The 16,381-nt window shown below is 43.5% G+C and overlaps 1 protein-coding gene across 1 annotated transcript; it reads left to right on the top strand.

Moving 5' to 3' along the window:
• Positions 1 to 2,667: 2,667 nt before the first annotated feature.
• On the top strand, positions 2,668 to 6,747 carry LOC127031187 (olfactory receptor 14A16-like). The gene is made up of 2 exons (XM_050917949.1): positions 2,668 to 2,720; positions 5,785 to 6,747. Exon 2 carries the CDS (start codon positions 5,800 to 5,802, stop codon positions 6,745 to 6,747), a length of 948 nt encoding a protein of 315 aa, XP_050773906.1. The 5' UTR covers positions 2,668 to 2,720; positions 5,785 to 5,799.
• Positions 6,748 to 16,381: the final 9,634 nt, after the last annotated feature.

The following is a 16,381-nucleotide window of genomic DNA, read 5'->3' as shown; positions in this document are numbered from 1 at the left end:
CCCAGGGGACTGGATCTGGATCCACCAGGGAATTGGTGGGGAGAAAGGAGGCAAGGGGGAAAGAAAGGTTAATTTCTCTATGTTTTATGATTACTTTCTCTCTCAGGGAGAGTCTGGGAGGGAGAGAGAGAAGGAGGGGCGGTCGGTGGATTTTCCTCTCTGTTTTAAGATTCAAGGAGTTTGAATCACAGTGATCTTTCAGGGTAACCCAGGGAGGGGAAGCCTGGGAGAGGCAACGGTGAGGGAAAGGGTTTACTTTCCTTGGGTTAAGATCCAGATAGTCTGTGTCTTGGAGGTCCCTGGGCAAGGTTTTGGGGGGACCAGAGTGTACCAGGCACTGGAATTCCTGGTTGGTGGCAGCACTACAAGGACTAAGCTGGTAATTGAGCTTAGAGGAATTCATGCTTGTACCCCATCTCTTGGATGCTAAGGTTCAGAGTGGGGAATTATACCATGACAATTAGTAACTGGATTAAGGGTTAAGAACTGTAGACCTAGCCCAGGACCCCAGCTCCAGGAGTCATGGAATTACAGCAGAATCTCAGTTTTTTTATTTTTTTAAGCAAAAGTAATTTTCTATTCTTCATGCACTGGAAAGCTAGAAAACAACCCATAACTAAGATGATAGCAAATGTAACCAATACAACATCTGCCTGAATCTGCAGAGAACCTGGTACAGTGAAAATGTCAACTCCAGATGCGGAGTTATCTCTACCACATGGATCAATTCTGGGAGATACAACCCAGTTTTTTACAGATGTGCCACCACTTCTCCCCATTCTTTCTGGGAGTACCTCTGAAGTTGCCTTCCTCATGCTGGAATAGATGCTTTCTCTGGGTGGGTGTCTGTGACTGAGCCTTTCCCCGCTCTCTGATCCCTCACCATCCCTGTTATGTTATCTAGCTGCCGCAGACCTAATGTGTACATATTCATCAGCCAATCTCCCAGCTGGGTGCCCAACTCACACATTTCTATGAACTATGATCTCAAGATCTTAGACTATTTCAGGGTTATTAAAATTGAATGGAGGTTCTAAGCAATAAGAATCTCAAATATAGAAACAAACATAAAACTAGAGATCATGGTACAGATACTCAGGTCACGTCAACTGGAATAGCTCCATAGCACTAGGCAAATTTACACCATCTGGGCAGCTGGCCTCATTGACTCCAATGGTACTGTGACAGATTTACACAAAGTATATGTGTGGGCAGAACTGATGTACAACAGATATGGATCTGGCCCCTTTGACTCCAATGGCCCGACAACTGATTTACAAAACATGATGATCTGATCCTTCCTATTGGTTCAGTCTCTCTGACATACCTACAATCAGTGTGAAAAAAGACATTTTAAGGTGGCATACAGCATCACACCTGCAGTGTAAAGTGCCTTTTATTTTTGTGTTCGTGTTCATAGAATTTCTGAAAGAAAGAAAGAAAGAAAGCTGGGCCATTCATCCCTATAAAAGTTGAAATTCAGATATAGAAAAATCTCTGCAATACTGAATTCCTCCAAAGTTCGGTCCCCAGTGGAAATGAATCGCTCCTTAGCCATCAAAAGTTACACTCTGGCAATTAATCCCATGGGGCAAAGAGCTAAAACAATGCCAACAGGATAGAAACTTTTGTCTTTCATTCAGTTCAGATTCACGGGCAAATAAAACTGATTTGAAATTGTTTTAGGGGACGTATCCCCAGTTGGTGTAAATCAGCAGTAGCTCCAGTGGAGTTAATGAGGCCTGATTCTCAACTGGTGAAAACTGACATAGCTTCATCGCTTTTTTAGGGCCAGATCCTCAGCTAATGTAAAACAAAATACTTCCATTGAAATCAAAGGGCCACATCTCCACTTGCTGTAAAAAGCCCTAACTCCTCTGAACTCAATAGAACTGTGTCAATTTACACTATTTTAGGACATTACACTGAGCTTTTAGTGTTTGCCTCCAGGTACCTCTTAGTGATCAACATCAAACAGCAGAGCAGCCTCAGCTGTGGGTTCCTGTGGTGGCTGCATCCCAAGAGCTGTTGACGAAATAAAGGACAAAAAAAGGTTTCTACTCCCCCAGAGCTGATTATGTGGCATTAATGAATGAACAGGCTATTCCAGGCCTGCTGGGGCTCTGGTGCCACTGGGCTCTCAGCTGTTGTAGGTCACATGTCTGTGCTACAAATATATATTCTATTCTGTGGGAAGCCACATGGGACTCAGCCATGCCTTGTTTTTAATCCAAGGTCCTTTCAGGGATTCTGCCATCATGTGAGATTTAGGCTGGGTGCTCCTTCCCCTCTGTGGTGTTTAGGGTCAGCTAGGGCAGCTTGTCAAGGTGGTTTGTTCCTGAGGTGAGATCAGATTCAGCTATTTAGCTCCAGACAAGGTATATCCTGGGCTATGACTGTGTCTGAATCCTGTGCAGGCAAGGATCAATTTCTGAGATGTGAGGGATTTCTAATCCTGAGCCACTTTTACTCCTTCACATTTCAGCCAAGCCTGTCCAAAGAGGGGAGCACCAATCTGTAGAATTGGTTCCTGTCTGCTAGGAACTGCAGAGAGACCCAGCAATTCAGTGAATATTGTGAAGAGACTGGGAGAAAGCAGCTGGATAACATAGTGATGAGACATTATCGACAGGTGCAAAGACAGACAGTGACAGAAGAATCCTGGCAGTGGGCTGCCCAGTGCTTCAGAGGCTGGGAAACAGTCCACAAAGACCAATACTGTAAGTCTGCTATTTCAGTTAAATATGCTTGGGTGCTAATATACTAGAGCAATGTAATACTAGAACTATGAATTACAATTGGAACTCTTTGAAACTTTTACTGTCATTTAATCAAATATCTAGAGCTGCTCTTTTTTTTCCAGCATAAAAATTTCTATATTCATTGAAATTGTAGAAACCAAGCCATTTTTTGGTTTAGTGAATCAAGAACCAAACAGTTGCAGGTAAAGAATGCTGAAAACTGAAAAATTTTCACTGTTTTTTTTAAAAATAAGAAAAAAAATCCAATAGATACATTGATTTTAAGAATAGCACAGACCTATCACAATTTTGTTTTCAATTTAAACACCACTTTTCCTTTGAAATAATTTAAACAGAAAATATCTGTATTCCCCATATTGAACACTAATATTTAAGCTAGTGGGCCAGCATTGATATTGTCCAATAACAACCTCTGGTCCAATCACGTTTACTGCTCTTTCAAAAAGTTTCTTGCAGAATGGTAAAACTGAGGAAGCGACAATGTTAGTATCCTCAGAATATGTTTTATACATAAAGGCATCTTTAAACTGAGGCATGGAGAGTTGAAGCCCCCAGCCAAAGCCTGTCTCTGCTCAATGACATAGAAGAAGGCAAAGTGGCTAGACCCCATATCTCTGGTTCTAGCACCGTATCCTCTGTCCCACACTGATGCCCGCTAACCAGAAATACTCTTAACAGGTGGACAGCATAGAAACATAGTAAGACACAGCCTGTGTCCCGGAGAGCTTACAACTGAAGTAGGCAGGACAGAAAAAGATAGGGAGAAGAAATAGAGGTACAGGAAGGCCCACGGTCACACAGCTAGTCAGTGGCAGAACCAAGAATAGAAATCAAGTCTCCTGATGACCACTGAAAGGCAAAGGCCACATATACAGTCACAGAGGGAAATTAAACAGAATAGAAATGGCTGAGCGATTCTATTAGCCCCTTATCACACTGCGATGGAAATGCAGCTGGGATTTGGTGCCACAGATCAGTTTTGGAAACAGGCAGCAGGCCGTCTCTGTTGTGTTGCAGTGGAACTCTTACCACTGAGCTGTCATTGAAGATTCTTTCTGAGTTCATGTCATATTTCTTCAGAAACTGGAAATCAGGCAGCATTTGCTTTTTAATACATTACCTCCACATCCAAGTTTGCATATTTCCCCAACAGGGGAAATAGCTTGGCTAGATCATTGAGATGGGACGTGCTTTGCTCCATCCATCACACAACATTTTATCAAGCCACATCCTGAGCCAGATCTTCAAATGGTGTAAACTGATGCAACTCCATTGACATTAAGGGAACCATGCCAATTTACACTCGTGTGTTATTTTGCCATTCCTAGTCAATGGTAGTGACAAATGCTGTGCACCTTTCACACTCCTACTGTCAGATATTCCTGAGGGAAATCAGGGCCATACTTAGGGTGCAGATGTAACCCTGACCGTTGTCTTTGTTCTTCCCTCCACATTCATCACGTAATGAACTGAGGAAGAAAATGTCCAAACAAACCACCGTGACCGAGTTCCTTTGCCTGGGATGATCTGATGTTTGGGAGCTGCAGATTTTATACTTCTTGGTGTTTCTAGTGATTTACCTGGAAGTCCTGATGGGCAATCTTCTGATCATCACAACCGTAGCCCTCGACCACCATCTGCACACCCCCAGTTTTCCTTTGAAATAATTTAAATGGAAAATATCTGAATATTCCAGATTGGAAACTTTGATTTCAATCAGACTGGGAATATTAACATTATCCAGTAATAGTAAAATTTGAACCCAGACACTCTATTGTAACTGTGTATATGTCAGTTTCAAAGGTACACTTATTGAATGGCAATACTGAGTAAGCAGCAAAGCTGGTAGCCCACAGCATATTTATTAAGCATACTAATGCCTTAGATGGAGAACAGAGAACTGAAGTCCTCCCACCAAAGCCTGTCTCTCTTATCCCAGCCAAGGACATAGAGGAGATGAATGGGATTAGAATTTAGATCTCCTGCTCTAGAGCCGTATCCTCTGTCCCACACTGCTGCTGGCTAAACACATATGCTGCAAATGGGAACATACATGTAACAAGACACAGCCCATCCCACACAGAGCTCACAGTCCAAGCAGGACAAGCAGAGAAAGAGTCAGAGGGGAAACAGAGGCACAGGGGGGAAGTGACTGGCTCAAGATCACAGAGCAGGTCAGTGGCAGAGACAAGAATAGACTCCAAGTCTTCTGATGGCCAGTGACCCACACAGACATAAAATGACAGAGGTAAACGTTGTAGCAAAGAGGTAGCTGAGCAATGTCACTACTTCATTGTTACACTTAGATTGAAGTGGGATCTTGTGTCACAAATCAATATGTACGGAGGCAACAGGTCAGCTATGTGGTGCTGCAGTGGAATCACTAAAGATAAGCTCTCATACACAATGCTGAGCAAGTCTATGTCATAATTCCCCGGAGAGTGGATATCAGGCTGTGTTGGAGGGCTGTTTGTAGCAAGAGAGGATGCATAGAATGTTGCATTGGGTTGTACTTTGATCCATCCTTCACACAGCATTTTATCAAGCCACATCCTGGGGCAGATCTTTAGATGGTGCAAACTGCAGTGGGAAAGGTTTAAGTTGGATATTAGGAAAAACTTTTTCACTCAGAGAGTGGTGAAACACTGGAATGGGTTACCCAGGAAGGTGGTGGAATCTCCTTCCTTAGAGGTTTTTAAGGTCAGGCTTGACAAAGCCCTGGCTGGGATGATTTAGTTGGGGATTGGTCCTGCTTTGAGCAGGGGGTTGGACTAGATGACCTCCTGAGGTCCCTTCCAACCCTGATATACTATGATATTCTATGATTCTATGATGCAGCTCCATTGACTTTAAGGGAGCCATGTCAATTTGCACGTGTGATAACTCACCAGTCCTAGTTAAATAGCAGTGATGAGTGCTGGGCATTGCTGACATTCACATCATGAGATAATGCTGCGGGGAATTAGGGCTACTCCCTCTCTCACTCTAATCCCCACCACTTTCTATGCCCTTCCCTCCACAGCCATCATACAATGAAATGAGAAAGAAAATGTCCAACCAAACCACTCTGACCGAGTTCCTTCTCCTGGGATTCTCTGATGTTCGGGAGCTGCAGATTTTACATTTTGTGATGTTCCTGGTGATTTACCTGGTAGGCCTGATGGGGAATCTTCTCATCATCACAGCTGTAGTCCTCGACCACCATCTTCACACCCCCATGTATTTCTTCCTGCTGAATCTGTCCATCCTAGACTTTGGCTCCATCTCTGTTACCATCCCCAAATCCATGGCCAATTCTCTCATAAACACCAGGGTGATTTCTTATCCTGGATGTGTCACCCAAGTCTTTCTCTTTCTCCTCTTTGTTACAACTGATCTTGCCTTACTCACCATCATGGCATACGACCGATATGTTGCCATCTGCCAACCACTGCACTATGAGAGAGTGATGAACAGGAGAGCTTGTGTCCAAATGGCAGCCAGTGCCTGGATTACTGGTATTGTCTACTCTGCCCTGCACACTGGGAACACCTTCAGGTTGCCCTTCTGCCAGTCCAGTGTCATCAGTCAGTTCTTCTGTGAAATCCCCCAGCTACTCAAGCTCACCTGCTCTGACTCATATCTCAGTGAAATTGGGGCTATTGCCTTTGGTATGTTTTTAGGTTCAAACTGCTTTGTTTTTATAATTGTGTCTTATGTTCAGATCTTCAAAGCAGTGCTGAGAATCCCTTCTGAGCAGGGCCGAGGTAAAGCCTTCTCCACCTGCCTCCCTCACCTCACTGTGGTCTCTTTGTTTTTTTGCACTGGCTTCTTTGAGTACATGAAACCCACCTCCAGCTCAGCATCAAATATGGATCTCATGATGGGTGTTCTATATTCCCTGGTGCCTCCAATAATGAATCCAATCATCTACAGCATGAGGAACAAGGAGATCAAAGCTGCATTAAAGAAACTGATTGTGTGGAGGTTAATTACCAAGAATTAAAATGTCTGTCATTAGTACTTGATTGAGATTTCATTCTGAGCTTCTTTATGGATATAATCAACTGATGACAAAATTGTCCCCTTGAGAAAATAGGGTGCAATCTGTTTATGAAATCATAAAATCCAGACTAACTCCACTGAAGTAAAATGAGTTAATTTAGAATTACATCACTGTAAAAAAGATCAAAATCTAAATATCTATCCATAAATGTACACACACACACACCCTTCTATCTGTCTTATACTGCTAAGATCACCTTGCTATCTGAGCATGTTGCACAGAATATCAATAGCCATAGCTAAGTCACTAGTAGACTTCGTGAATTTTCTTGAGCTTCTCCTTTTTGGCAGGATAAAATTTGTGATTGGGGTATGAGAGGTTTGGCTTGTTTGTTTACTTGGTTGCTTCTTTTTCATGTTGTTTCATTCTATTTATTCATTGCTTGGCTTGCTTCTTTGTTCCAGGTCACTTTTGGGGAATAGGAATTTGCAGGGTGGAATATGATTGATTAAATCTGGATATCCATTTATTTTGTCATCTCTTCATTGTGTCAATGTCATAATGTCTTTTAAAGGATTTTCTGGGTCACTTAAATTTTCCTTTCCCCAATGATGAAAAATTTAAAAAAGTTTCTGTAGGTTTATGGATACCTGAGTTCCTGTTTAAATGTTTGTTTTAGTGCTGATGGGATTTTTTTGTCTTATTTATGATGTGATAGGGCACTTAATCCTTATAAAAATATGTATATAATCTTTTTTAAAATAAATAAATAATTAAATACTCTATTCTCCTTGCTATGGTGAAAAGACACTTTGGAAGAGAAAACTATTGCAATGTTTCCTAAAGACAAACTGAGTCTGGGTAATAATCATAAATGTTTATCCTACAAAACAACTGCAGTTACACTTTGTTCCTACAGTGGTAAATAAATTGTACTTTGTATGGTGAAGGCTGGGCTAGTCATTCAACTTACTACTGGTCACAGCTCCTGTGGGAAGAACTGCAGGTACCAAGCACAGTGGGAGAAATAACGGTGGGCACACAAATTGCTATAGACAATTTGAGAGGGAAAATCATGTCATTCAACTCTTAGAGAGGGACAGGTGGAAGACGGAGACATGGGATGTGCACTAAAAGACCAGAGCAGAAAGCAGAGGTTATTCTAACCGTACAACCATAACAAATGAGATTCAATCATTTGCTTCAAAGGATAGATTGGGATCTGGCCAATGGTCTCTTATCCTCATGAGGATCCAATTGTGTCTAGATCACATAAGTTGGCTGCATTATTATTGTTATTATTATTTATTGCCAGTTATCTGATCATACAAGTCAATCAGGTTGGTCAAGCATGACTTGCCCTTGGAGAATCCATGGTGACTGTTGCTGATCACCTTCCTCTCCTCCAAGTGCTTCAAAATGGATTCCTTTAGGACCTGCTCCATGATTTTGCCAGGGACTTAAGTGAGGCTGACCAGTCTGTAGTTCCCCAGGTTCTCTTTCGTCCTTTTTTAAAAAATGGGCACTACATTAGCCTTTTTCCAGTCGTCTGGGATCTCCCCCAGTCGCCATGAATTTTCAAAGCTAATGGCCAATGGTTCTGCAATCACATCAGCCAACTCCCTCAGCACCCTTGAATGCATTAGATCTTGACACATGTACTTGTGCATGTCCAGCTTTTCTAAAGAGTCTTTAATACGTTCTTTCACCACTGAGGGATGCTCACCTCCTCCCCATTCTGTGTTGCCCAGTGCAGCAATCTGGGAGCTGACCTGGTCTGCGAAGACTGAGGCAAAAAAAAGCATTGAGTACTTCAGTGTTTTCCACATTCTCTGTCACTATGCTGTCTCCCCCATTCAGTAAGAGTCCCACATGTTCCCTGACCTTCTTCTTGTTGGTAACATACCTGTAGAAACCCTTCTTGTTACTCTTCACATCCCTTGCTAGTTGTACCTCCAATTGTACCATGGGCTTCCTGATTACATCCCTGCAAACTCTAGTAATATTTTTATACTCTTCCAAAGTCCTCCAAAGTCATCTGTTCAAATTCCACTTCGTGTAAGCTTCCTTTTTTAATCTAAACTCTCAAAGCTTCACTGTTAAGTCAAGGTGGTCGCCTGCCATATTTTCTATTCCCTTCTGCACATTGGGATGGTTTGTTCCTGCACCCTCAATGAGGGTTCTTTAAAATGCAGTCAGCTTTCCTGGGCTCCTTTTCCCCTCATATTAGCCTCCCAGGGGATCCTGCCCTCAGTTCCTTACTGGCGTCAAAGTCTGCTTTTCTGAAGTCCAGGGTCCATATTTTGCTATGCTCCTTTCTTCCTTTAGTGAGGATCCTGAACTCAATCATCTCATGGTCACTGCTGCCTATCTTGCCACCTCCTTCTACATCCCCTACCAAATATTCCCTGTTTGTAAGCAACAGATCAAGAGGAGCACAGCCCCTAGTTCAGAGGTAGGCAATCTATGGCAGGTGTGCCGAAGGTGGCATGTGAGCTGATTTTCAGTGGCACTCACACTTCCCAGGTCCTAGCCACCGATATAGGAGGCTCTGCATTTAAATTTAATTTTAAATTAAGCTTCTTAAACAATTTAGAAACCTTTTTTACTTTACATACAACAATAGTTTGTTATATATTATAGACTTCTAGAAAGAGACCTTTTAAAAACTTTAAAATGTATTACTGGCCCGTGAATAAATGAATACTCGGCACATCACTTCTGAAAGGTTGCCAACCCCTGCCCAGTTTGTTCCTCCAGCATTTGTACCAAGAAGTTATCCCCATCACTCTCCAAAAACTTCCTGGATTGTCTGTGCACTGCTGTATTGCTCTCCCAGAAGATCTCAGGGTGATTGAAGTCTCTCATGAGAATCAGGGCCTGTGATCTGGAACCTTCAGTTAGTTGTCCAATGAAAACCTTGTCTACCTCATCCTTCTGATCTGGTGGCCTACAGCACATGCCCACCACGACATCACCCTTGTTGCTCTAGCCTCTAAACTTAACTCAAAGACTCTTAACAAGTTTTTCTCTAGTTTCATACTGGAGCTCTGAGCATCTTACCACTCTCTTATATATAATGCAACTCCTCCAACTTTTCTGCTTGTCTGTCCTTCCTGAACAGTTTATATCCATCCATGACAGTACTCCAGTCATGTGAGTTATACCACCAAGTCTCTGTTATTCCAATCACATCATAATTCCTTGACTGTGCCAGGACTTCCATTTCTGCCTGCTTGTTTCCCATGCTTCCTACATTTGTGTATATGCACTCAAGATAACTCGCTGATTGTCCCACTTTCTCAATATGAGACAGGAGTTCTCCCCTCTTGTGCTCTCCTGCTCGTGCTTCCTTCCGGTATCCCATTTCCTCACTTACCGCAGAGTTTTGCTCCCCTTCCCGTGGTGAATCTAGTTTAAAGCCCTCCTCACTAGGTTAGCCAGTCTGCTTGCGAAAATGCTCTTTCGTCTCTTCGTTAAGTGGAGCCCATCTCTGCCTAGCACTCCTCCATCTTGGAACACCATCCCATAGTCAAAGAATCCAAAGCCTTCTCCCTGACACCACCTGCATAGCCATTTGTTGACTTCCATGATTCAACAGTCTCTACCCGAGCCTTTTCCTTCCACAGGGAGGATGGATGAGAACACTATTGGAGCCCATGTGGAGACGCAGGAAGGGGTAATGATCTGAGGGCTTGATGAGTCTTGGCAGTCTCTCTGTCACATCGTGAATCCCAGCTCCTGGCAAGCAGCAGACCTCTCCATTTTCCGAGTCAGGGCGGCAAATAGATTACTCAGTCCCCCTGAGGAGGGAGTCTCCCAATAGCATCACTCATCTCCTTCTCTTGGAAGTGGTGGTTAAGGAACCCCCATCCCTAGGACAGTGCATTTCATGCCTTCCAATCAGATGGAGTCTCCTTCTGCTCCTTTTTCTCAGATGTATCATCTATTCCACTCTCCACATTAGTACCAATGGAGAGAACATGAAAATGGTTGCTCACCTATATCTCCAATGCTGGTACACGGATGCTCTTCTTCTGGAGGTCACATATTGCTAAATTTCTTCACCCTCCTTCTGTCCCGTCTGCGCAGCCTGCTCTGATTCTTCAGAATGTTGCTCCCATAGAAGCATATCCTGACATTTGTCCAGGACATCTTCATTTCCTTGTATGCAACACAGGGTCGATACTTGTTTCTCCAGTCCTTGAAACATCTTTTCCAATATGGAGACCAGCTTGCACTTGGTACAGACAAAGTCACTTCTGTCCTGTGGAAGAAAGGCAAACATAGCACATCCGTGCAGATAACAACAGCTGAACACTCACCATCCATATTACTTTCCTTCTAGGAGCTTCCTCAGCTGTTGCAGTAACTATTCAGAGATGCCTGCAAGATGAAAGCATCAGTGCACTTTCCCCAGGTGAACTCCCAGGCAAACTGCCTCTCATAGACACATAAACTCATAGACTTAAGATCAGAAGGGAACATTATGAACATCTAGTCTGACCTCCTGCACAATGCATCTGCACAATGCAGGCCACAGAATCTCACCCACCCATTCCTATAACAAACCTCTAACCTATGTCTGAGTTATTGAAGTCCTCAAATTGTGGTTTAAAGATATCAGGGTGCAGAGAATCCTCCAGCAAGAGACCCATGCCCCATGTTGCAGAGGAAGGCGAAAAACCTTTAGGGCCTCTGCCAATCTGCCCTGGAGGAAAATTTCCTCCCTGACCACAAATATGGTGATCAGTTAAACCCTGAGCAGGTGGGCAAAACTCACCAGCCAGCATCCAGGAAAGAATTCTCTGTAGTAACTCAAATCCCACCCCATCTAACATCCCATCACAGACCATTGGGCGTATTTGCCTGCTAATAATCAAAGATCAATTAATTGCCAAAATTAGGCAATCCCATCATATCATCCCCTACATAAACTTATCAAGCTTAGTCTTGAAGCCTCTGTTAGCTCATCTGATTTGCTGCTGACTTCCTTTTTATAACAGTCAGGCCCTCTCAAGGCCTACCTGGAACAAAGAACTCCCAATTCACACTTTTCAAACAATCAAGCACACGGTGAAACTATCAAACTATCCCTGGAACAGACACTCAGGTACTCACCAAAACAGCCCCTTTAATGCAGCACTTAGTGTACCTCCTCTTGGACAGATTCCAGATAAACTCCCTCTGTTAGTCTGGAGTCACTAGAGTCAGTCTGGTTTCATACAGGTGTAACAAGGAACAGGATCCTGTCCAATATTTTCTTCCAACATGTTCAACTTCTTATGAAAGTTGGGTTCCAATATGAACATGAAGACTCAAAAATTTATGGTGTGAAGAGCCGCATGTTGCAAACTTTCAAGTCTGATCCTCTTAATCCATCTGGTTGAGAAGGAGCAAGTGGAGTGACAAAGTGCTGGGCCCTAGAGGGATTTGAACTGGCATTAATCTCTGCTGCTTGGGACAAGCTTCCTCCATTGGAAGATTGCATATCCCATGGTAGCCCTGCCTCGCTGTTTGTCTCCCTCTAGTGACTAGATCACATAGAAATGATGAGTCTTCTGCAGACTTTCAGCTGTGGGAGCTGGTTCTTCAGCACCAGCAGTATAGCATGTGCTTGCAGATCTGGCACTGGTGGGCCAACATGAATCTTTCAGAAGCACCCTGTCAGCTGAACGAAATCTGTTTGAAAAGCCAATGAATAAAGGTCCTGGATTGTTCTCAAGACCTTGGCATTTCATCTTATTTTACACTGATCTCTGGCCCAGATCCCTTCCCCTCTGGATGAGCTCTGCTGGCATTGTGTTCCTCAAGGTAAAGCAGCAGGTGAGAGTGAGCAGGAGAAAATATCAAACAGTAAAATGGAGCATGTGTGAGACTCTATTCATTGGACATAAATAAACCAGTTGTTAGCTTCACTGAAACCAATGGCCATGGGTCTCCTTTCACCTTGGTTATGATCTGACATCCAATGTAATCTCTCCTTTTCAGGCTATTCCACTGTGGATAAATAAAATGCCTGTGTGCCAGAAGGAGAGACAGAACAACCACTAAGAGATTGTCTGTCAGCAGCTCTAAACAGCCTGTCCTCCACTTCCCATGCCCTGGTGTGGACAGCACCATGGGAAATCACACCTTAAGGGTTTGACATGCAGCAACCCCATGACTCCTGTTTGGTTTCTTGCCCTATAAACCCAAGGGGCTTTCTGGGAAACATCCAGGCAACTGTGGATCTTCTGTTGTTGCTAAGACTGTTCCTTCTCCTTACTGTAGAGCTTCTGGCCTGACCTCGGCTTCTTTCAGACTCTGCCTCCTGACTTGAACCCTGAAACCTGACTTGGACTCTGACTCTTGGTATTGATACTGGCCTGGAACTAACCAGAAACTCCTTGGCTACTCCTAGCCTGAGGTTTGCCCCGGCTCTGACCCTTAGTGCTCACTGCCCTTGGCGGGAACTCAATGAAGACTAGGTAGTCTGGTGCTTAGAGCACTGAGGTGGGAGTCTGGAAATCCAGAGCCTCTACACCAGTGATTTTATTTTCAAAGTATTTTTCCACTGTGGAACAGCTTCAGCAGGAGAGACTGAGAGAGACCTTTGCCCAGTCACTTGGGCAGTCTCCAGAAAGCTTTTAGATCCCTGTTCAAATCTTTTTGGATCCTTATGCAGTGGGGGACTGAGCACATTGACTGCAGGGTTAAAAGTTATAGGAGAGATTCGCATCTTCTCTCCCACCCCCCGCCCCCACCATGGGCCTGTTTTGTGTGAGTTTGCATCCAGAGCCCAGTCTGCTAAGCAAGCTCTGAACATGACTTCCTCGTCGGGCCTTGCAGGTGAATTAAGGGGAGGGACGCCAATTTTTCCTGGGTTCATGCATCACGGTGGGGCTTTGGTGTCCAGGTGCCTACAGTGCAGGCAGAAGCAAGAGTCCAGATAATGTCTTACTGCAGAAATGTAGACACCTAGTGTGTTTAGACACCTACAGTGTTAAGGTTGGAGGGTCAGTTGGAGGGTCTCACTGTCTCCTCTAACTCATTCTTCCTTTGCTCTGACTCCATATTCTCCCTTGTCTGAGGGCTCAGGCCTCACTATGCAAATTGCTGGCACCTCCATCTCTCTTGGTTCCAAGAAGTATGAGAGAGACATGCCGACACTTTCTCCTCTTTAATCCACACCCACAGCTGAACGCTGCTCCTCTGCCAATCAAGATGAGTGGGACAACTCGCTGCAGCCCTGGCCCAGACCAGCTGCCTCTCCCAAGTACTCAGAGTGAATCTCCAAATGATTCTGAGACCCTCTGGAACTTTACAGGAATTGGGAAAAAAGCAATTATCCAAACCGAGGTAGTTATAATATAGCACCAGCCTCTCCTACTCTCCTGACTCCTGTGAGTAACCCATGCTCAGGAAAGTGGTACCTTGAAATGCAGTGGAGCTGCTGGTGTAAATAAGGATTTCTGTAGTGAGGCTGGCTAGCCTGGACTGGGATGTGAAAGGGCTCAGTGTCACATTTCAGCCCTGCAGAGCAACCAGCTCATCTTGCAGTTGTACAACACCTGGAGCAACAGGGTCCTGGGCCATGATTGGGGACCTTGGCTGATTGTACAATGCAAATAATAAATTATATTTGTAATGTCAGCAGTAAAACTAGCAGGGATTCACATTTTGATTAAAATTTCAGCTTTTGATCAAAAAATAATATTTGTTTCTGCTGAAAACTAAAAAACAAAATCAACAACAAAACCCCCATTGGTATGAAAATGAAAAAAAAAACTTTAACTGAAAACGTATTTAACCCACCAACCATTAGTTGAAAAACTAATTTTCAGACTGTTTTTTTTTTCTTTTCAGGTTTTCCAATAAAAAAATCAAAACCTTTTTGAGGAAACCTGACATTTTATATGAAATTGTTCTTTAGTTAAGATCCCAAATGTCTTTCAGAAAAAGATTTCATAGAAACTTTGTGACCAGCCCCAGTCATGAGGTGTAAGCAGTGAGATCTCATGTGATTTAGAAAATTGTTTGCGTCAATGCTGTTGTCTGTGCCATCGACACAGAGTACACAGCAATGAGTCTCCAGACTCAGTCATTTAAATCTCTTTGACAAGCACTGTCAAGGGAGACACGACCTTCTCCTGAAAAGGTACAAACATGAGCAAGCATCTCTATTTCATAAGGAGCATGCACCACCACATGAAATTGTGGATTGTGCTCATCATTAAAATAGTCATACAGCATCAGATCAATGGTCCATCTAGCTCAGTATCCTGTCTTCTTGACCTTAGGCAATGTCAGGGGCTTCAGAGGGAATGAACAGAACAGGGTAATTTTTGTGTGATCCATTCAGCTTCTGGCACATGGGGCTCTTTAGCACAACAATCCAAGTTGTGAAGAAAACTCAGAGTTAAACTTGAGCTCTGGCACCTGAATCCTGCTCATCAAACTCTGAAAAATGAGAGGAGTCATCACTTCAAGCTGCAAAGATCTTGGAGTTCTAGGTAAGCACTATGCCCCCTACTGCTCCAGATTAGCATTGATTTTTGCTCCTGGCATCCATGGCTACCAATCATTATTTTTTCCCCATTTAGATTTTTAATTTGTCCCAGGCCAATCTTATTTTACATTAAGCAACAGATTCTAATCCTTACACAATTCTCCATGGGCTCTTATGTCATGCTCATCACTGTAGCATCTATTAGAAGTCAAGGCTTGAGACTGTCCAGCTCTCCAAAATGTGTAATCATCTACCCCAGTTCAAAGTGACTGTTCTCAGTGGAACCAGAAGACAGAACAAGAAGTAATTGCCTTAAGTTGCAGTGGGGGAGGTTTAGGTTGGATATTAGGAAAAATTCTTTCACTAGAAGGGTGGTGAAGCACTGGAATGGGTTACCTAGGGAGGTGGTGGAATCTCCTTCCCTAGAGGTTTCTAAGCCCTGGCTGGGATGATTTAGTTGGGAATTGGTCCTGCTTTGAGTGGGGGGTTGGACTAGATGACCTCCTGAGGTCCCTTCCAACCCTGATATTCTATGATTCTATGATTAACTTCTGCAATGAACAGATTATGTACATTTTCAGCCAAAGATTTTTGTCTTTCCAACCATTGATTTTATTTCGTTTAGTATTGGTTACTGTTTTTTTAGTTTTCAGCAGAAAACAATATAATTGTTGGATCAGAAGTTGAAATTTTGATTAAAACTTTCTACAGGGACAAAAGCATCCCTGCTAGCTTTACTTCTGACAATACAAATACAATTTATTATTTGCATTGTGCAATCAGATAAGATCTCCAGTCATGGGCCAGAAGCCCGTCGTGCTAAGTGCTGTGCAAACACAGGATGAATTGATTACACTGAATGGCTGAAATGTAATGCTGTTAGGTCCCCGAACCTGGCTCGATTGCCTCACTGCAGCAGCCCTTATTCACACCAGCACCTCCACTTCATTTAATGATGCCGCTTTCCTGATTACAGGTTAATCACAGAAGTCAGAAATGCAGGAGATGCTGGTGCTGTACGTACCACAGGCCTGATAAAATGAGGATCCCAGGAGCAACCACAGCTATCTCCATAGGCAGTTAAGAGAGGTAGCTGGCCTGGACCAGGCTGCAGGGGGCTGTGTTAGGTCATCCATAACCAGA

Source organism: Gopherus flavomarginatus, chromosome 11 (assembly GCF_025201925.1).
Source record: "Gopherus flavomarginatus isolate rGopFla2 chromosome 11, rGopFla2.mat.asm, whole genome shotgun sequence".
NCBI classification, from domain to species: Eukaryota; Metazoa; Chordata; order Testudines; family Testudinidae; genus Gopherus; species Gopherus flavomarginatus.
Note: the sequence above shows the minus strand (reverse complement) of the source record. Positions and strands in the feature narration are given on the sequence as shown.

Excerpts from the sequence above, each read along its gene's own strand:
- LOC127031187 (XM_050917949.1), top strand. The coding sequence starts at position 5,800 with ATGAGAAAGAAAATGTCCAACCAAACCACTCTGACCGAGTTCCTTCTC.